The following is a 22366-nucleotide window of genomic DNA, read 5'->3' on the forward strand; positions in this document are numbered from 1 at the left end:
GTATCTTTTTTCTGTCAATGAGTGTTTTATGTGCCACATTTTTCTTCACTGGAAACAAGTGCTTACACAGTGGCCAGCTCTTTGTAATGTGGTGAGACTCTTTAGCATGGCTGTCTCATTTGTAAATGAAATAACAGTATTTTGGATGTCTGTTGCTGCATTCCTAGTAGCAGTGCCACTACTGTTAGAACTCCACAGATGTTGTAGTTGTTGTACTGTACACGTTTCAACAGCAGCTCCATGGTTTTCTTTCATTTGTACTGCATAGCTAATGGGTTTTAAAAGGTGGACATTGCATTGTGTAACAAGACACCCTCTAAACTTAACAGTGGCTAATCGCAGTGACCACAGCCATTGCTATTGGACATGATCACACTCCAAAGCTAAACAAAATGGCTTACCTTGTGGGCAGCATACTGTATTAAGCAGATCTAAAATATGCGAGGAAATCACAAAATTAGGAAACTGCAATATATGGTATGCAATTAGAAAATGCAAGGGTGATTTTGGTCATCAGCAGGTTAAAATCCATAAGATACACCTAGAAGTGTTTAGGAATCAAAATCTTTGTTGTTCAGCAGCTGTAAAGGGCTGGACACCTAGTGACTTCCGTGAGCTAAATATAGAATAGATTAAATAACAACAACAACAACATTTATTTATATAGCACATTTCATACAAATGATGTAGCTCAAAGTGCTTTACAAGATGAAGAAAGAAAAAAGAAAAAATATAAAAATAAAATTAGGCAACACTAATTAACGAAGAATAAAGTAAGATCCAATGGCCAGGGAGGACAGAAAAAACAAAAAAAATCACCAGACAGCTGGAGAAAAAAATTAAATCTGCAGGGGCTCCGAGGCCACGAGGCCACCCAGCCCCCACTAGGCAGACTGGAATATATTATAGTCACAAACCTCGCTATATGTTTTGCTGTATTTGCCAGTCCATTGTTATTACCATCAATTAGCTCACAACAGTATTGTCACTTTAGATATACTCCCACTGTATAACACACTTATAAGACAGGAATGGTTTTATCAGCTGCCTCCAAACGCTTTCTACATTATGTTAAAGGCATAGACATTGAATTAGTAAATTCACAGATGACACCAAGGATGAAGGATAACAATTCAATAGGATGGAGATGATCTTCAATACTGGGTGAACACTCAAACTACAGTAATGCTGACCTACAAGAAGCAACTTCTAAAAATGAGATCTATGGGTTTATATTAGGTGGTTTCCGACTGTATGAACTTTTTTCAGGAACCAGGGACTTTTTAGAAACTCAGCAGCTTTTGCAGCATTCTCATTACAGGAACTTGAACCATCTGTAGTTCCTGATGGGTAGTTTCTAGTACTTTTATTAGCTCCTGCTTCAGGGTGTGTAGTTTTTTTTCCAACTAGGATCTGCTTTAGATGGTTGCTCAAGCACTGGTGCAATCTGACAGATCTGTCAGCAGTTTGAACTAGCGCTGCACTTTGTACCAATTCAGTATTCATTGCGGCCTCTCTGACATGCTGTACCATGCACCACATGGAAGCAATAATCTCCCCAATGAAGTTGTGATTTGTTCTAAGCAGTAAGTTGTCAGGGTCCCCCATGAACTCCCGAATTCCAGATCATGCTGAACATCACTCTTCATAGCCTTCTGTCACGTGTGCTGTACTATGGACTGCATCAAAGCAATAATCTCCCCCATGATGTCACAAACAGTTTGAAGCAGTAAGGTGCGGGTGTCCCCTGTGAAGTCCCAAATGTGCCTTACTTTGCACCTCTTTATATTTTGCATAAAGGTTACGATTACTGTTGTGTGGTGGGAATGCAACACACAAAAGTGGCCAGGGACCACCAGTGGCCCATGGCGTATGTCATACAGGAACTAATTGATTCTAGAAAACAAAGTTCATGCTATGGGGACATGCCTATTGATGTAAAAACAACTGAGCATAAATCAAGGCAGGTTATTCAGAGTCTATCTATAGTAATAGACTATTGAGACCATATCTGGGGTACTGGGTGCACTTCTGGTCACCATATTACAAAAAAGACATAGCAGCACAAGAACCTATGCAGGGAAGACCTAAGGACATTTGAGAATTAAGTTCAATGACAAGCTAATGGAATTAATCCTGTCTAGTTTAGTTGAACCTGAAGCAAACTATGGAGTCATGTAGTGAAAGTGAAAACCTTGACAACTTTTGGACGTTATCTGGGTGAGACATTAGCTAGTAATAGTATTGCCATGTACAGAACACAGTGACATTTTTACTTGCATGTCCAACCAACATGCAGTATGTTGCCACACTCCAGCACCATGAAAAATGTATTAGCAAGCTTAATGTTTTATTGTAACGTAATGTATTCTTGAGCTTAATGGTCTTCGCTTGTTTGTCACACTTGAAGTGTAGGACTGATAACAATGCAGATGGCTCAGTTTACATTTAATTAGCCCAGGGTTATGTGTCGCAGTGCCTGTGGATGCATTTGCAGGAATCATTTGGCAGTTGTAAGATGCTTTGGATGTAAATGTGAGTTATAAATTAGATGTACAGTTGTGGTAGAACATTGAGGTTATTTCTATTTTGAACACCATTTGTAATTTTTACATGTGCAATTTAACAGAAACATGTCATCATACTTTGCGGTAAACTGGTGCTTCATCCAGGGTTGGTTTGTGCCTTTTGACCCATGTTGCTGGGACCCTGAAATTGATTAGTAATAATATTAAAAATAATAATAATAATAATAATTTTTATTTATGTAGCGCTTTTCATACACTCAAGGACACTTTATAATTCAAAAAACACATTAACAAGAATAAATTACAAGAAAATGAATAATGCTTATTGAAGAGATGTGTTTTAACAGGAGTTTGAAATGAATAATCGATTTTCCTTGCGTAGGCTGAGAGGAAGAGCATTCCAAATTTTAGGGGCTATCACACTGAAAGCTCTGCCACCCATAGTTATTAACTTGTATTTAGGTACAGTGAGTAACTTAGCGTCTGATGATCTTAATGCATGAGCAGGAGTGTAAGGAAGCAGCAGCTCAGGCAGATAATGAGGAGCTAAACCATGAAGGCCTTTGAAGGTGAGAAAAATAATTTTATATTTGATTCTTGAAAACACCTGTAATTGATGCCAATCATAATGGACAGGAGTGATGTGAGCAGAATTTTTAGTGTGTGTAAGAAGACGGGCAGAAGAATTCTCCACATATTGTAATCTCTTGATATATTTAGCCGGGAGGCCATAAAACAATGCACTGCAATAGTCCAGACAGGTAGTGGTGAACGTGTGAATGAGTGTTTCAGTATCCTTCACACTGAGGAAAGGATGCAGATGAGCAATACTGCGAAGACGAAAAAAGGCTGTCTGTACTATTGAGCTAATGTGTGATTGAAAAGTAAGAAGCTGATCAAAAATTACACCCAAATTACGGACTGATGCTGAAAGTTCAACCAGGATCCCATTGACGTCAATTTTTAGCCCACAAAGGGTAGAGAGGACAGATTTGGTACCAACTAATAAGATTTCTGTTTTATCAGGATCTGTCATCCAATGATTAATTTCCTGAATGCAATCAGTCAGTGCAACAAGTGAAGATGTTGCAGTTGCATCAACACTTATATAAAGTTGTATATCATCGGAATAGCAGTGGAAGCTTAGACCATACCGACAAATAATCTCACCTAATGGGAGCACATAGAAAAGAAGAAAATTGGACCGAGAACTGACCCTTGAGGGATACCGTGTGTGAATGAAGTAGTGGCAGATTTGTGTTCCCTAATGAAGGCATAATATTGGCGATCATTGAGGTATGATGTGAACCAAGAAAGAGCGGGACCAGAGATACCAATAGCTGAAAGTTGGGATAGTAAAATGTCAAGGTTAAGTAAGGATAAGATATGTCATATCTTCATTAAATTCAGACTATCTAAGTGCCTTGCCTCATTTCAGGCAGTGAACCACATTTGAACTGCCACAATTTTTTTTATTCAAACTCCATAAGTAACAAATGTCTGATGCTCATTTGCAAACTACCTTTTTTTGTCTCAGGGTACGCCACTTGATCCTGGTTGATCCTTGGGGTTTCCCGGAGCGTCCACAATCCCAAGAAAGTCAAGACAATGGGAATTCTGTCAAACGGAATGGGCCACCGCGCTGGGTCAAGGCAGTGGCTACTGTTTTGTCTTATTTCAATCCTCTAGCAGTGCTACGAATCGCGGGCCCCTGGGGTAAGTGTATCTGTGTTTATGGTGTCCAGTCCTTTAGTACTGTTACTAGCCAAAGTACCCGACATTGCCTGAGCATAAACACCTTAGCTGTCGTAAGTAAGGCGGCCAAGGTGATCAAATTTATCAGGGATGTATCGCAAGAAAACAGTTGAGTTGCCAACTCTTTGTGTTAACTCAGGCCCTGGTCTGGTGCAGCGGTTTCGACCAGATTTCAAGCGAAAGTTTGAGGAACTGTTTGATGATGATACCATGACGGAATACATCTACCACTGCAATGCACAGACCCCCAGGTAAGCCTTTTAGGATACTAGATCAGTGCTTTAGTTTGTGTTATATCTTTGCTAAACACTATTTCTGACAGTGGAACTATAAGGCACTCCACTTTTAGGAGCCATTTTTGACAAGTAACAGCATTACTGCCTCTGCTGAGGACTCACATTTAGATCCATGTTTATGCTTTTTGGCCTGCATGTTTTTTCCCATTTGATGCTGAAAAACTCACTTTTGAATAATTTGGGTTTCTTTTGTTTCACAGTGGCGAAATTGCGTTTAGAGCCATGTCAGAGTCCTTGGGCTGGGCCAAGCGCCCCATGCTGGCCCGAATTCACTTGATAGCACGTGAGGTTCCAATCACTTTGATTTATGGGGCCCAGTCTTGGGTTGACGGCAGCACAGGTGACCGTGTGAGGGACCTACGACCGGGAAGTTATGTCAACAGCGTGGTGAGTGAGCTGGTGCAATTTATTTGCAGCTCTCTTTTCTGTTTCTCTTCTGCTCTTTCTAGAATAAATGTTCCTCTGTCAGGGTTCTCATCCAGATGGAGTGAGTATTAGATACAGTAGATAGATAGATCGATAGATACTTTATTTATGACCGTAAAGTTAAATCTTTACCTCCTGAGAAGTTATTTTGAAGTGTTCCTTCATATACTTCCAGCAAGGTGTAGGAGGGCACATTTGAGAATGAATTATGTCACGGTATTACAAAACCCTGATCTGCAAATTGGCACTCATGATGATTATTTGTAGATTTCTGATACTGTCACTAAGGCCTCACCACCAAGATAATAATAGTAATAATAATTATATTTAAAGTCGTAGGAGAAGATGACAAAGACTAAAGAAACAAAACTTGATAGGATATTGCTCTAAGCCACATATAATTGTTGCCACTTCCCAACAACATCAACAATAATACTGTAGCAAACATTGAGAAGGAAAGACCAAAACACACACAGAATGAGAGTTAAGACCAATAATGGCTACATTTATTCCACAGCCATAATTTCAGAAGAATCACTTCAGAAGAAGCTCCTTAAAAAGTAACATTTCTTGGAACTATTGCCATGCTTATTCTTGGGCTGTTTCTGAAATTGCAGAATCATTTTTCTGAGTTGCGTGCCATGTCTCTCTCTGTGATTCACTGCCCAACTTTTTTGGCTTGTAAAGTTTGACGCGAATGCTCCAAGGGTTCATGGAATGCAGAGCTCAGCGTACCTGTGTAATATTTCCCTGTCAGTCATCCATCCAGCCCCTTCTATCTTCAGGGTAATATGCTGGCTGCTACAGCACAGTTTGCATCCATGACTATGTTTTAATGTGTTGATACCGTGATACTGCTTGTGATTCATATACGTATGAGAGATGAATCAACACTTGGGGGCAATGATCATTATGTACATGCTGATTGGCATAAATGCTGCTGCTTTAATATTGCCTCATGTGAAATGGTGTGAATTTATGAATCTCTCTGTTACATGTAAGGGTGTTCAAAGTTTCATTCAACGTTTGAGAAATGTTTGTTTATGATATACCCAAATCATCACTACTGCTAAGCTGCATATTCCCTGTGAAACATGTAAACTTACCAACACATTCATTTCAGCTTACTGTGCATGACTTCTTCATGTAGATGGAGCGATCAAGGGCCATACAAGATTTGTTGTGACTCTTTTCCCATCTCTGTCAAATCGATACATTTTTATAGTTTGTTGTTGTCCATCATTTGCAAAATATTCTGCCTTTCCTGGGATGTGCATACCAATCTCTGACTGAACACCACCCTCTGGCAGCTCTTAGTGAGGTAGAACAGCTCACACACTCTCCTAAATCCTAGTGATTATAGGAGTAGTTTCCTAAATTAGGAAAGATGACAAAATGCCTTTACTCCTACATCTAAGAGGAGGATAAATTTTGAGCCACTCTGAAATTTTAGGGCGAGTTAGCACCATTTTACTAATCTGAGACATCTGATAAATACGGGCACAAGTGTGGGATTTTAACCCAGTAACCTTTAACCATTGTGCCATTATATTCACAATTAGAAATATTACTCCAAAGTTGTATCATATTTTGTTTTATTTTTGGTAATCTAGTGTTCATCTTGCTTTTCAAAGACTCAAATGTAGTGTTGAGCAGAATACTCTGAAAAGCATTCAGTTACTGAATACCGAATATACAGTCCTTATTATATTCAGATTTGCATTCTGGTTGAATACTCAAAATGTGTAATTAATTCTAAATACTTTAAGTACTTTCTGAATACTTTCAGAAACTGATGAATTACATAGTTCATAAAAATGCTATAACAAGTTAAATGTATTGAAATTAAATTGTGACCTAAAATGCACTTTAATCTCACATAAAACAGAAGCTCTGTGTTTACCGTTAATCAAAAACAAGGGAAAACAACTTTTTCGGGAAGCTTTTATTAATAAAGGTTGAATATTTGGAAAACATAAATGAATGAATAATGACGGTGTGTGTTTTAGCCATTTCACATTCTTAAGTTGTTCTACTTTTAAGAAACAAATTTAACAAACATCATTTTAAAAAAACAAAGTTAAGATTATACATTTTGCACGTGGCATACTTGCACTTAATTAACCTGTCAATTAAATAAAATATGTTCACTAAAATATTAGTATTTGCATATACTGCACGCACATATCTACTTCAAATCAAGCAAAACTCCACTTTTCAAAAGATCTAAGATTTGTATTTTCTCATCGACAGATGGCACTTTATGCTTCCTCTTAGCCTTTAAGGCAGGGGTGGGTAACTTTGGGCCTGGAGGGCCACAGTGGCTGCAGGTTTTATTTACAACCCAATTTCCGAGTTCAAAATCAATTATTGCTGTTGAAGTACTTGTTGCTCTAGCAACATTTTCCAGCTTCATTCTGCTCATTAAGATTTCCCATCCTTAATTGCTTATTTTTAGTCTTAAACTGCTGCATTTGTTGTTTTGAATGACTCCTTACTAGCAGCAAGATGCAAATGTCAAAGTAGTCAATTATTCCATCTAGCTTGTTTCCATTAACACCTATGTTTATTCTCGTGAACTATCTGGTTTCATAAATGTTTTAAAATGAAACTGAAGAGAAAAAAGTGAAGGACTGACAATTACTCATCTGTTTTTGGCTTTAAATTATTTGTATTTATATCATTGGAAATGATATAAGAATGACCTAACACAGCAGAATGAAAACAATAAGAAGCCATAAAATTAAATAAAATCTGTAATTAGTAAGGATTGGGTTCTAATTAAGCAACTGGGCTGGAACAAAAACCAGAAGCCACTGTGGACCTCCAGGACTGAAGCTGCTTACGCCTGCTTTAAGGGATTGCTTTCTTGGAACCATTTTTTCACAGAAATAAAGGGTGCACGTGTAACACTTCTTTTACACCAGGGGTCCCCAACTCCTGTCCTGGAGGGCCCCAGTGGTTGCAGATTTTCAATCTAACCCTTTTTCTTAATTAGTGACCTGTTTTTGCTCCTGATTAACTTCCTTTGAATTAATTTTAATCAACTTGCTCTTGAAGAATTAGACCCCTTAATTGTTTTTTTCCTTAATTAGTTGCAAAACAATATTGAGATACAAAATGAGCCAAAACATGATCAATAAAGTGTGTTCATCGTACAGTATCTGAAAATAAAGAAAGATGAAGGTCTCAAGGATGTTGATCAGCTCAGGTCCCCAAAACATTTTAACAGTGCTCTTAGAAAAAAGAAAATCAACAATTTCGGAAATGTATGTCATTGCATAATGAGAGCAGCAACAAGCCATGGAATTAAAGATCGGATTTAATTAACGACAAGAATCTGCACCTAATTAATTAATACCGGTTGGTGTGAAATTGGTTGGTGTTTGAGGCCCTGACTTAGTTGGTCTTAGTTGGCTCACTCACTTCACATTTCATTTCTGTTTAAGGAAAGAAATGAAGCAATTCAGACGAACAATGAAGAAATTCAGGGGAAAAGATCTTAAAAAAACAAGTCAATTGAAACTGATTCAAAAGAAATTAATTAGCAGAAAAAACAGTGCACTAATTAAGAAAAGGGTTAGAATGAAAACCTGCAGACACTGGGGCCTTCCGGGACTGGAGTTGGGGACCCTTGTTTTACACGCATGCGCATGTAATCACCAGCGGCCTCATGTATAACGCCGTGCGTAGAACTCGCACTATAACATGGCGTAAGCACAAAAGCCGAGATGTGCTTACGCACAGAAAAATCCAGATGCAGGAATCCGTGCGTACTCCAACTTCCACGTTCTTCTGCTACATAAATCCTGATCAGCGTAAAAACTAACGCTCGTGAACGTGCTTTATGTAACGCCCAGAATTACGCCTCTTTGAATATGCAAATCAATATAAATCGCCCTTAAGCTCAGCCTTCTGTGAAAAGACAAAGTGTCATATGAAAGCTTATTAGGGTACAGAGAAAAAAAGGCACACAGTGGGAAAAAAGCACGAAATGTCAACTTCAATCTCGACATTACCACTTTAATCACGTAATTTATTTTGTCATTAAAGTAGAACATCATAAACTTCATCTTAAAATCATTTAATTAACCAGTTTCTCAAATCACATCGTAATTAAAGTAGCACGTTAAATGCTTTCTTTTGTATTTGATCTTCTATGTGCCTATGTGTGTGAATCACTACTTGCTTCTTAAACCGGCTCTCTTCCTCCAACTGGACACAGAATCCATTACATTCGTGATATTACAGCTCTCTGAATAACTAAAATACTGAGATGTATACGTGATATCATTTTCATGATGATAAGAGTTAAAGCACGTTATTAAACATGTGTTTCACTTCGATGAAATAATTTATTGCAGCAGTACTCAGGGGCGGCTCTAGGCTTGTGGTGGCACTGGGCAGAGGAAGAATCGGTGGCTCCTTCGCCCGCCAATGTCAGTAAGGTAGCTTATGCACGGTGGATGGCCACGTCCGTTGCAGACACTGCATAGCCGTCTCGTGATCATGACATAAGCATTTAACATTTGCCGAAATTTGTCGCTGCGTTTTTAGCTGTTGTTATTTTCTCTTTCTGTTTTATATTCAATATATATTACGTGGCGCCCAAGAGTCCTTGCTTTTCTTTCCCCAAGTAACCGATCGCCACACAATCAGCTCTGTAATAGACGTTAAGCCATCTGTAAGCTTAGCCGATTCTTCAAAACGCTTAAAGAACATTGAAATATCTTCGTAGTACATGTTTAATTATTCTATCCTTAACGACACTCCCAGTGAAGAATATAGATTATTTAAATGAAGTTAAAGTTTTATCTGTATAATTTAATAAACATATTTTGCTGCATTTCACCTTAAAAATGATATTGTCATAATATGTAAATACACGCTTTATAAAGTGGCTCAGGTTGTGTAATATTATAACTGTAGTGCAAGTTTACAGTGGGGTGATTGTACTTATAAGTACAAACAGTTCTACAAGGTGCAGTTGATTGAGTGCATTTAAAGTTCTTGGGATTAAACTGTTTCTGAACCGCGAGGTCTGTACAGGAAAGGCTTTAAAATGTTTTACAGTAGCTGAGACAGCGTGTCCTTGAAGCTGTATACCGATAATTCTCTTTCCGATCAGCTGCTGCTGTGATTCACACTCAGATACAGTGATATAAATTCTCCGAGTCGTGCAGTGAGAGTAATATGGAAAAAGATGATCTGCTGTGGCAACTCCTAACGGGAGCAGCTGAAAGAAGAAGAAGAAGGTGCAGTGATTGTAACAACGCTAAAGCCGTTATGGTATTTGGAATACTATGGCCGTTCCCTGGACCATTATATTGTTACAAGTTAATTACAATCAGATGCGTTACACTAATAAACAATAAGCGGTTAGTTTCTGTGTATTTATAAAGCCGCGTCATGAAAATAATGAGTAATCACACAAGAACAGTAGCACTGCTTTGATGCTGGGTGCCGCCAGTTTGCAAAACCGAGCGGAGAACTTGCGTACGACAAGGCATGAGGTACCGTGGAAAAGTGCGTGGCTTTACGCTAAGTGCAGGTTTTAAACATCGCCATTTGAACGTGGAAAAGTTCTTACGCAACATTTCTGTGTGTACGCACCGTTTATACATGAGGCCCCAGATGATGTGCTCTGCGTTGTGTAACTATGTCTTATCTGGTCAGTTGAAGTCAACCACAGATCACTGTTGTTGCCCATTTCAAGCTGCAATTAGGCTCAGGTGGCTGAAATTTAAGCAGAAATAGCCAGAATCAGCAGCGTGTTGCAAACCATTTACATTTACTTCACATCCATAGGGCTGCTGCTTAAAACATCAGATAATTACTTAAGTTCTACTTGTTAAGACATAAACAAGTATAAAATAACAACAAACACTTTTTGAAAACTGGGTATAGAGAGCAAGATTAATAAAAGACTCTAGCTTACCTAAAAAGCAAACAGAAACCACCAGAATCAGCAGTATGTCGCGAATTGTTATGCATCAACAGTGCAACCACTTCTAGCACGAAGAGAGTGAAAGTGATTAAGCGCTATGCTTCATAATAGAAATCATTTAGAACTCCATTGCCCAATGCTTAAACTTTTAGATTAACTAGTTACACAACACAAATGGCAAACGAATAAGAAACGAGGCAAACAAATATGATCAAACAAGGAGTGCCGGGAGGCTACAGTAGGCTATGCTTATCACTTCAATTGCGTGGATTCTTTGTAGGGCTTGGCCGATGGAAAATTAAAATTTTGCTTTGGAAACTTTCTGGAATTTTACTTTTTGTTAATATTTTCAATCCGCGTTTAATTGAATCCACAGATATGGAGGGCCGACTGTACATGATTGTTTTAAGAGTTGTAGTTTAAAAGTATTCAGTGTTAAATTTCATAAAGTAACTGTATTCTTGAATACATTTTTAGAAACATACCACAAGCTGAATTCTGAATACTCATTTTTGTATTCTGAATACGTAACACTGGTACTTTTATTCCAGTAGAGCCCAACCCTGCATGCAAGTTAGGATATTTGGCCTTATATAATCGTGTTCTACAGTGGGGGATGTTCCTGCTTTGCACCCAGCGCTGCTACAATAGGCATAAGCCCGTGCAACAAACAGGTGGATCTAAAAAATAGATGGACAGATGTTATATTAACTTCTGCAAATACTAGCTATCCTGTTCTCATATTTGCTTTGTAAATTGTCTTTTGAAGATGTTTCTGTGGAAGACAATGTATGAAACATATTGAATTCATTTCTGCTTACACAAGCTGACAGTTTGCCTCTGCTGTGGATAATTTTTTTTCTTTTTTTATCATAACAGACTATAAAATATGCTTCGCACCATGTTTATGCAGATGCACCAGAAGAATTTAACCAGATTGTTGAAGAGATCTGTGATTCTGTGGACCATACAGCAAGCCATACCTTGTGATTCATGGAGCAAAAGGTTTAGAAGCACAGTGAATGCCCACATTAAGCCCAGCTGTCAAATTGAAGTGGAGAACATGGGGCTCTGCATGAGTTTGTGACTATCAGCTGGGCATCATTCATCAGGATAGGGGTCGGGGATAGAAAATATGGCTATCCGTACCAAGATGATTGTTGGTGCTCCCTTCTTAAAGGTGACCCAAGGTCTTTGAGCTAGAAGATTACTTTAGCTATGGGTTATTGCATCTTCTCCAGTTAGACCATAACCCCACAAATCTCAGTCCTTGAGCTCCACCTCAAGGGGGACACCGCCTTTCCTTATCATTCGCCATTCATGAATCATGTTTTGGGAAGGACAGTGTTTCTAACAAAATACCTTGAGTCTGGCTTATTTATCTAGGTGTACCTTGGTGGACAGTTTTCCTTAAGTCTGAAAAAACTATGAAAAAAGTAATTTGCATTTTTTTTCTTAGCAATGTGAAAGCATTCATTTCTGAAACAATGCAGTCATGATATTAATATAATATTTACTTTAAAGGATAAGTTAAGTATTTTTCAAGTCAAAGTTATTTCACAATTATGGTATATATTTATTTGCCACATAAAATTGTGCTGTAAAGTGAAGCGTTTTTTTTATACATTTTAAAAATTTCTTGTTTGTTCTTGCAGCTTACAGTGATGTTAATGGATACACAGGTCCTTAGAGGAACGAAAAAGTCTTACATCTTACCAAATGCGTGTCAAGCAAAAAATATTGTATAACATTGATCAGTGTCTTGACTAGTGATGAGCAAACCCAATGGATTTCTATTCACTGTGTGTTCAATGAAATCAAAGAAATATTTGGAACTTCACCAAACTCTGCTAAATGCATTGAAGTCAATGGGGAAGGAGGGACTGAACTAGTTTTAGTGGATTATAATGGTTCAGTGGTCTTTTAAGTGTCCCTGTGGGCTACAGAAAAGTCTGCAAACTATGGTGGGCCAACTATGGTGGCCAGATATGTGATATGAGCTGTAAGGCAGCAGTACTAACCACTGTATCCCTGTGTCTCAAACAGTAAAAGACGCAGATGGAATGAATATCACAAACTAAATGCAACAAACAAGCACAGGCACAAATTAGCAATAAGTAAATAAAATGCAGATTATTGCTTTTTCAAAGTTCCACACTTAAGGCACACAATGGGCGTGCCACAAAGCATTGGCGTTGGTCTTGCTCATTCCATTGTTTTGACATAGTTCTGGGTAGAGCTGGAATGTCTGCTTTATTTCCAATTTATCCTGGCAGATGTTTTAATTAAGAAGAAAGAAACGACTTGCAAATAGTAATAAATCTATTGTAGTGTCATGTGTTTGGTGATGAGAGAAGCAGGAGCTCACTTTTAAGGCTTGTTTTAGGATGTAGCCAGCATGCAAAATTAGCCATGTGGTACTGCGCTGCCAGCAGGGATCAGACCTCGTAATATTCTCATTAAGGTCACAAATGTATCCTTCAAATCCTGTAAGTTATTTTTATCTATAGTTTTCTACTTATTTTTTTAATGCATACAGGATCTAAATTCAGTAGTGTTTCTCAACCTTTGTGGCCTCAGGATCCATTTTTACCTTTTTAAGTTCACTGATGACCCGCATATGGCAATTGAATACATGGGTTTGGAGTTGAAACAAATGTGGTTAGAGAAGGGACAAAATATCGCTCAGTACTGTCAACCGCAATATGGCTTTTTTTTTTCCTCGTGTGCTTGCTAGCCAATGACAGCCATGTCTGCCTCAATCTTACGGCAAGTTCAGCGCATGGTTGTCACAGTTCTGTGATATCACTCTGGCCTCACAAAGCATTGTGTAGCACTTGGAAAAAAATAACTTCTGGGAAAATATTCAGGGAACAAGGTCACCAGCAAACAATGGATATTCACTGTGAAAAATGCTTAGTTGAATTTTGCTGATCAATGCTACTCTTGAGATTGCACAGATATTGCAAAACAGCATAGCAGTTTTTGTTTTAAGAAGGAAAAACACACAAAATAAAACATTGTTTTGACGTTCACACATTTTACTCTGCAGTTCATCTTCTTTCATGGCATCATTCAGTGCCAGGGGTTTGAATTTACCTCAGAAAGTCAACACAAAGCGCTGCTATTGACATTATTGAATGCTATTGCTCATATTTGAATTGCTGTCTGCGTTTTGTAGACAACTAGGCAATAATAACTGAAAAAGACATATTTTACAGTTGCTTATATTTTTACTATATTGAAATTATTTATATTTCATTATTCCATTGGCTGCTTCCACCATGTAGCGACACAAGTTGCCACCTCACTCTGCTCACCCAGGGTTGGAGACAACTCATATGCACCCGTATGCCACCATTTCCCCTGGCTGCTCATCATTGGCTACACATCACTGGCACAATCTCAGTCTGCATTTTTCTACCAAACATGCATACTGTACTAGTAATCTGTCATTCAAGGTATGGTATGACATGAAAAGAAATGATAGTTTACAGGCTCAGCTAGTGCTGTGTCTGTGGTTTACGCCTTTCCCTCCCAGTCCTTGCCCTCTGCTTTTGGAGCGCCTTTTATTCTGGATTCTTCAGGTAATGCAGAGCTGTCATTCCTGCCTCACAACACCAGGGTCTGCATGAATTTTAGATGTACTCCCTATATGTATTTACGGATTGATTGTTATTTATAGAAAGTACAATGAATCTCTTATGTACTCTTTATCTACACTACCACTTGGAATTAATCTTACTCTGTAGGTGATGTAAAATAACAGTACAGAATGTATTGGGTGAAAAGTAAGCACAATTTAGGTAAAACAGTCATATATTGTGAGTGTACAGCTTTCTGTTATTACAAGCCACGACAGAACATAATTTGAAAAAAACAGAATTGCAGAGGCTAGAGTCGGATTATAAGCAGAATAAAGACCTTAGTGCTGAGGTCTTCATGGGTTGTTATAACTCGACCCATGGCGGGATGTGAGCAGACAAGTGAACAGGAAATGAAAAATAGTTCCACGAATCTGTGATAAGATAATATTTTTTCTTGTTTCCTTTCATTATTACAAATAAGCGTGGAAGGCATATTTTCTTAAACTGGAACCTTTTCTGCATCAAACTGGACATATTTGGTAATTTTTAAGGCATTTTCATTCATCTGGACTGTGTATCCATTGGTCCCATTATACGCTGTACAAATAAATTTTAAAATTTATAAAAAAAATGCTTCACTTCAGAAACAAAATTTTATGTGGCAAATTATTATATACCATGATTGTGAAGAAATAACTTTGACTTGAAAAATATGTAACTTACCTGTTAAGCTCAAATATTTAGCAGAAAACACAGCTAACTACGGAGAAGCTTTAACAAATGGAAAGAAAAATCACAGTCAGACCTACTCCATTTTTTCTTAGTGTCAAAATTAATCCTATGCAGCCGTCCATTGAAAAGCCGTACCCACTGTGGTATCAGCAGTAAGGCTCTGTTCATCTATCCCATAAAAGCCAAACTAGCTAGCCTTTGGAGTAGGGATACCATCTAGGGCTCTCCCAGTTCTTGTAACAGAGGCCTTGTCTAGAATAAGTAGGATTTGGACCTTACTCTAATCTCCTAGTAACACTGATGATCCATATTCCCCATAGGGGTGCCTGAGGAGACACCAAAATAACTAAGAGGAAAGTCACATATGACAGTCCTGAAATTATTGTAACAGCCAGTGTTAGACTGTTACATTATAGATTAAGCAGACAACCCCAAAATCCTTGATCTCTGCTGTCTCAAGAGCCTGCCTTCTTTTTTTAGTAGCCACACATGGAATTGTGAATTTTGAGAAGATTAGCATTTCTACAAAGAGTACCTGAGATGGGAAAGCTTTAAAGAATGCCAACTAGATCATGGATCTCTTGCCTCGATCCTAATGGGCTGCATTTTCATTTTTTTTTTCTTTTTTTTTAATTAATAGCCATTCTCTTAATCAACTACTGATATCAGACCTTCACAGAATTGATCACTTTCATCTGAGCCTGGGAATTAAAAAATCAACGTATGAAAAATAGCAATACATTAGGAAGCAAGTAAGAGAGAATACACTCATTAAGGAAAATCTTCCTTTTGCTCCCAGAGCAGTCTCAGTTCTTCATGGCATGGATTCCGCAAGATGTTGGAAGCATTTCTTTCAGATTCTGCTCCATGTCAACATGATTGTATCACCCAATTTCTGCAGATTTTTCTGCTGCAAATCTCTCATCCCCAATGGTGTAGATCTGGTGACTTGGAATCCTACTGAAGAACATTGAACTTGTCATGTTCATGAAACCAGTGTGAGATGACTTTTGTTTTGTAACATGGTGCATTTTAATGCTGAAAGTAGCCATTAGAAGGTGGGTGAACTGGGGCCATGAGGGGATGCATGAGGTTAACAATAATATTCAAATAGGCTGTCGCATGAAAGTGATTAATGATTGGTATTAACTGGCCCAAAGTGTGCCAAGAAAACATTCCCTACACCATTACACCAGCTCCACCAGACTAGACTGTTGCCATAAGGTAGGTTGGTTTCATGGATTTATGCTGTTGGCACCAAAATCTGACCCAACTATCTGTATGCCTCAGCAGAAACGAGATTCTTCAGACCTGGTTACGTTTTTGCCCAGTCTTCAGCTGTTCAGTTTTGATGAGAATATGCCCACTGGAGCTTCAGCTTTCTGTTCTTGGCAGACAGGAGTGGAACCCAACGTGGCCTTTTGCTGTTGTAGCCCATCTGTTCCAATGTTCAGTGTGTGGTGCAATATCAGATGCTTTTCTGCTCACTACTGTTGTACAGAGTGGTTATCTGAGTTACTGTAGCCTTTCTGTCCACTCAAAACAGTCTGACTGTTCTACTTTTACATTTCTCATCAACAAGATGTTTCTGTTCGCTGAGCTGCCACTCATTGGTTAACACCATTCTGTGTAAACTCTGTAGAGACTGTTGTGTATGAAATTCCCAGGAGGTGAGCAGTCACAGAAATAGTCAAACCAGCCTGTGTGGCACCAACATTCATGCCATGGTCAAAATCACTAAATTCACATATTTTTTTCCATTCCGGTGTAACTAAAGCTACTGACTTGGATCTGCATGATTTTATGTAGTGTACTGCTGCCACATGATTGGCTGATTTTATAATTGCCTGGATAAGCAGTTGTACAGAAGTTCCTAATAATTTGCACAATGAGTTTCTGTTGGCCAGTGTCATAGCCTCTGAAATTCAGGGTTATCTGAGTGGACACAGGAAGAAACCTGCTGCTCCAGCTAACAAGTAAACTGCGTATCACAGCAGAAACTGGGACCCTCCATGCTTTAGCATTTAGGAACCACTCTTTGGGCTTCATGAAGTCCTCCTAATGCAGGGACCACCAGTAAGGTGTAACAAGACTGAGGACTTTCCACAAGGAGCTTAATTCTAAGGTGAAGCAGAAATAGACACAGTTTGAAAGAGTGTACTGCCCAGACTGTACAAATGGGACATCTCATTTTCCAGAAGTCCATTTTCTCTGGAATTGCTTTCGGGATATGTCACAAAATTGCGTTCGATATTGTGAAGCTTAATGCACAAACGTTGTTCAGTGGTCAAAAAGGTTAATCCAATGCTAATGTAGACGCCTGGTGTATTGAGCCAAACCCAGGAAATGCCCCTGACTATTAAAATAACTTCATTCTGTAAAACTAGACATTTACTACTAAGTACAACATTTGCTAACTTAGAAGATACACTTATATTTTTAATACTTTTATTATATGTACTTTATACACTTTATTAAATAAAGATGCTATATTTTTTCCTCAATATGAATTCTTTTCTTACTGATTCTTCTCTACTGTGGAGGTATTGCATGGGAGCTGGAGAGGTCATACAATTACATTCAATTAAAAGATAGGGGGGTACTGGAGTTCAAGCCATAAACATATGGCACACAAGTGTAGCCCCTAGTGAGGGGGATCTCAAAGCACAGGGGTGTCAGTCCAGCCCAGGCCTCTAGCTGACCTCTTGACCTGCCAATGCTAAAATTGTAAAAAATGTTCATAAATGTTTGTGATGTGACCTCATTAAACAAGTCACCTTAAGGTGACAGCCAAATGAACAATAATAAACGGGGAAGCTAGCAAGGAACTGGGCACTGGTTCATTTAAGAACACAAAGACACACAAGTTTCACAGATTCATCTCGGTATGTAGGAGGGCTTTGGAATATAACCATCATGGACAAAGTGGACTTTGACTCCTGGACCTATGAGGCAGCAGCTTCAAGCCCTGTGTTGCCCTGTGATACAAATCAAGTTAATAAATATATTCTGTAAGCCCCTCTTCCTGGACAATGGACACGTGTAGAAAAACCTGGAATGCTAGGTAAGCTCGATGGAACATTGTGATCTCAAGCAAATAAAAAGTGTCTGGTCCTATCAACCAGTAGTTTGAATGATCAGTCAAAACAAGTGTGCAGTGGTGCAGCAAAAAGATATGTAAATTACAAACAGGTAAAAGAAAAGATGCTGTTTTGGTGCAAACTATACTTGACAGTAAAAGAAAAAACAAACAAAAAATGTCTACACGGGTGACCTCTCAGAGTCCAAAAATGTGCAGGTTAGGTGGACTGGCGATGCTAAACTGACCATTGTGTGTGTGTGTGTTTTCACCCCACGATGGACTGCCGCCCTGTCCAGTGGTTGTTCTTGCCTTGTGCCCAGTATTTGGTAGGACATAAGTCTGTCTATGACCCTGCTCTGGATAAGCAGGTTTAGATAATGAATGGATGGATGATTTGAACAAGTCGTTAATACAGCAGTCAAGACTAATGATGCTGTTTCTTTCGACAATGTGCAGTCTGAATCAACAACTCCCCACAACTGATGAAATTTGGTGCAAGTATGCTAACCCAAAAACACTCAATTACATATATAACCTTTTTGCTGCAAAGTGGCATTATCTTTTTAAAAATATAAGATGTTTGTTAATTGCATTATGAGAAGATTGTTGATTTCTGGCAGACGTGATGTTGCCCTCACTGAAATACACAATTTAACAAAAAAGGATGGTGAAGTTGACCCACTATGACTTTTGGGATTTTGTTTCTACTTCAGTCTCTGTGCCTGATGTATTCTTGATACATGTGATGTTCATAATGTGTGAAAATATGCATGTGCCTAGTGGGGCAGTGAGGTGAAGGTGGCTTTTGAGCTTTGACACCCAGGGACCCATGGTGGACTCACTCCGGCATTGAAAAAGGATAATAGTAAATATCAGAAGCATCACATGAATTAGCAAATCATACATCTTTAATTATGCACAGGTCTGTAAAATTAACCTAATAAAAATAGCTTTAGTATTTTTATTTGCATTCAAAAAAACACAATCAAAATATAATTGTCACATTTAATTATAAAATTGAAAAGACATTTAATTATAATTTAACAGATTAGCACAATTTATTCATGTATGCCAGGGGTTGTCAGCTCCATCCCTGGAGTGCTAATATGGCTGCAGGTTTTCATTCTAACCCTTTACTTAATTAGTGATCTATTTTTGCTGCTAATTAACTTCTTTTGAATTAATTGACTTGGTTCTTAAGAAATGTTTCCCTGAATTTCTTCATCATTGCTCTGAATTGCTTCATTTCCTTCCTTAAATGGCACCCAAATAGAAGTAAAATGTGAATTGAGTGAGCCACCAGAAGACCAACTAAATCAGGGCTTCAAACTCCAACCAATTTCACTCCAACCAGTAGCTTAATGAGGTATCGATTCTTGTTGTTAATTAAACCTGTTCTTTAATTCCATGGCTTGTTGCTGCTCTCATTGTTCAATAACAGACATTTCTGAAAATGTGGATTTTCTCTTTTTTAAGAGCAGATCAGCATTCATTAGAATACATTAGAACAATCTAGACGAGAACAGGCCATTCAGCCCAACAAAGCTCGCCAGTCCTATCCACTTGTTTCCTCCAAGAAAACATCAAGTCGAGTTTTGAAAGTCCCTAACGTCTTACTGTCTACCACACTACTTGGTAGCTTATTCCAAGTGTCTATCGTTCTTTGTGTTAAGAAAAACTTCCTAATGTTTGTGCGAAATTTACCCTTAACAAGTTTCCAACTGTGTCCCCGTATTCTTGATGAACTCATTTTAAAATAACAGTCTCGATCCACTGTACTAATTCCCTTCATAATTTTAAACACTTCAATCATGTCACCTCTTAATCTTCTTTTGCTTAAACTGTATAGGCTCAGCTCTTTTAATCTTTCCTCATAATTCAACCCCTGTAGCCCTGGAATCAGCCTAGTCGCTCTTCTCTGGACCTTTTCTAGTGCTGCTATGTCCTTTTTGTAGCCTGGAGACCAAAACTGCACACAGTACTCAAGATGAGGCCTTACCAGTGCATTATAAAGGTTGAGCAGAACCTCCTTGGACTTGTACTCCACAGATCGTGCTATATAACCTAACATTCTGTTAGCCTTCTTAATGAGCTTCTGAACACTGTTGGGAAGTTGATAGCTTAGAGTCCACTATAACTCCTAAATCCTTCTCATAAGGTGTATTCTCGATTTTCTGCCCGCCCATTGTGTATTTGTACTTCCTTTGTGTAATACTTTACATTTACTGACATTAAATTTCATCTGCCACAAATCTGCCCAAGCCTGTATGCTATCCAAGTCCTTCTGTAATGATATAATGGATTCCAAATTATCTGCTAATCCACTTATCTTGGTATCATCTGCAAACTTAACCAGCTTGTTACTTATATTCCTATCTAAATCATTTATATATATTAAAAATAGCTGCAGCCCTAGCACTGACCCCTGCTGGTCACCATTCTTAACATCGGCCAATTCTGATGAGGTTCCTCGCACCATCACCCTCTGCTTCCTGTGTCTGAGCCAATTCTGCACCCATCTAAAAACATCACCCTGAACTCCCACGTCTTTTAATTTGATGTCCAACCTCTCATGTGGCACCTTATCAAATGCTTTCTGAAAGTCCAGATAAATAATATCATAAGCTCCACTTTGATTGTATCCTTTTGTTGCCTCCTCATAGAATTCCAACATGTTAGTAAAACATGACCTCCCATGCTGACTGTTCAGAATAACTCCTGTCCTTGCCATGTGTTGCTCAATCTTATCCTTAATAATTCCTTCCATTCCTAAGACCTTCACCTTTCTTTATTTTCAGATATTGTATGATCGTCACAGTTTGCTGGTCCTGTTTTGGCTCATTTTGTATCTCATTATTGTTTAGCTGCTAATTAAGGAAAAGGGGTCTGAGTCTTCAAGAGCAAGTCAAATAAAATGAATTCAAAAGAAGTTAATTGTCAGCAAAAACAGATCACTAATTAAGAATTTCTTTATAATTTGGATGTTTACTGTTATAAAAAAGTAATTAATTAAATAATTCCCAAGCTTCTCATTCAAACTCATTCATTGCACCATCAAATTCTGCATCAGAAATAGTTTTCTAATATCATGTTCAGCTAAAATGCCCTGTTTCAATTTAGCATCAGACAAACCCAGAAACTTTCAGCTTAAATGTGTCAAAGAGGCTCCATCTTTTGGTCGGGCTTTGACAAACTGCTTCATTAAACCAAACTTAATATGAAGTGGTGGTAGCAGAACTTCATCTGGATCCACCAGCCTTGGTCTGATGACGTTTTCAGCACCAAGCTGCACTTTGTTTTCTAGCTGGCCATTCATTCCCTTCTGAACTCAATGTCAATTCTTGGCTCTGTTGTTCCACTCACACAGAAGACATGGCAGTTTTGTGTGCCCGGACTGCTGACCAGTAAATTAAGCCGAACATTCAGATCCTCACATATCAACTAACAGGCCTCATTATAGTTAATAACCATTAAATAAATAAGGGTTTGCTGTAAGATGGATTTTAATATTAGAAAATATGAAATTCAAACCAATTATCGTTAAAATAAAAAATTGACATTTAATTAATTCAAGTGTGAAAAACAAAAAATATATATATATTTGACAGTTAAAAAATTGCTTTCAGAAAAAATTTTAAGTGATGGAAAAAACATTTTTTATTTTTGAATTCCACATCCAAAAATATATAAAAATTGCATAAAATAATCAAAACCATTTTTTCAACCTGTACCTGGTAATTATTAAAAGGCCATTCAGATGTGTTGAATTTTTAACCTCATTGAGATGTACATCTTTAAGCCAAGCAGAGCTGGCATTGCATATTATCATTATGTGAAGTTACCATCCAGACTAGGAGATGCTGTGTTTTTACAATGGGACAAAGCCTTTCAGGAACTAATGTTTAAAGGGTCCCTTCACAACTGTGAAAACACCTAAACATGCCAGACGAAGCAATTCAACTAATTCCCCAAAGCAAACTGATGGTATGCCTTGCAAATTGTGCTCCCCTTAC

The 22366-nt window shown here is 38.2% G+C and overlaps 1 protein-coding gene across 5 annotated transcripts in view; it reads left to right on the top strand.

Annotated features, from left to right (window-relative positions):
- Positions 1-22366, top strand: part of abhd4 (abhydrolase domain containing 4, N-acyl phospholipase B) — a 73697-nt gene that overhangs the window by 46008 nt on the left and 5323 nt on the right. For 4 of the 5 annotated variants that reach the window (XM_039746422.1, XM_039746437.1, XM_039746449.1 and 1 more), the window contains 4 exons: positions 4066-4244; positions 4423-4534; positions 4780-4966; positions 11832-12520. In XM_039746422.1, the coding sequence (XP_039602356.1) occupies positions 4066-4244; positions 4423-4534; positions 4780-4966; positions 11832-11942 (589 nt within the window). In that variant the 3' untranslated portion in view covers positions 11943-12520. Of the gene's footprint in view, positions 1-4065; positions 4245-4422; positions 4535-4779; positions 4967-11831; positions 12521-22366 lie in introns of those variants that run through there. The other variant, XM_039746442.1, reaches the window with a different exon arrangement.

The sequence above is a fragment of the Polypterus senegalus genome, chromosome 1, assembly GCF_016835505.1.
Source record: "Polypterus senegalus isolate Bchr_013 chromosome 1, ASM1683550v1, whole genome shotgun sequence".
Lineage (NCBI taxonomy): Eukaryota > Metazoa > Chordata > Cladistia > Polypteriformes > Polypteridae > Polypterus > Polypterus senegalus.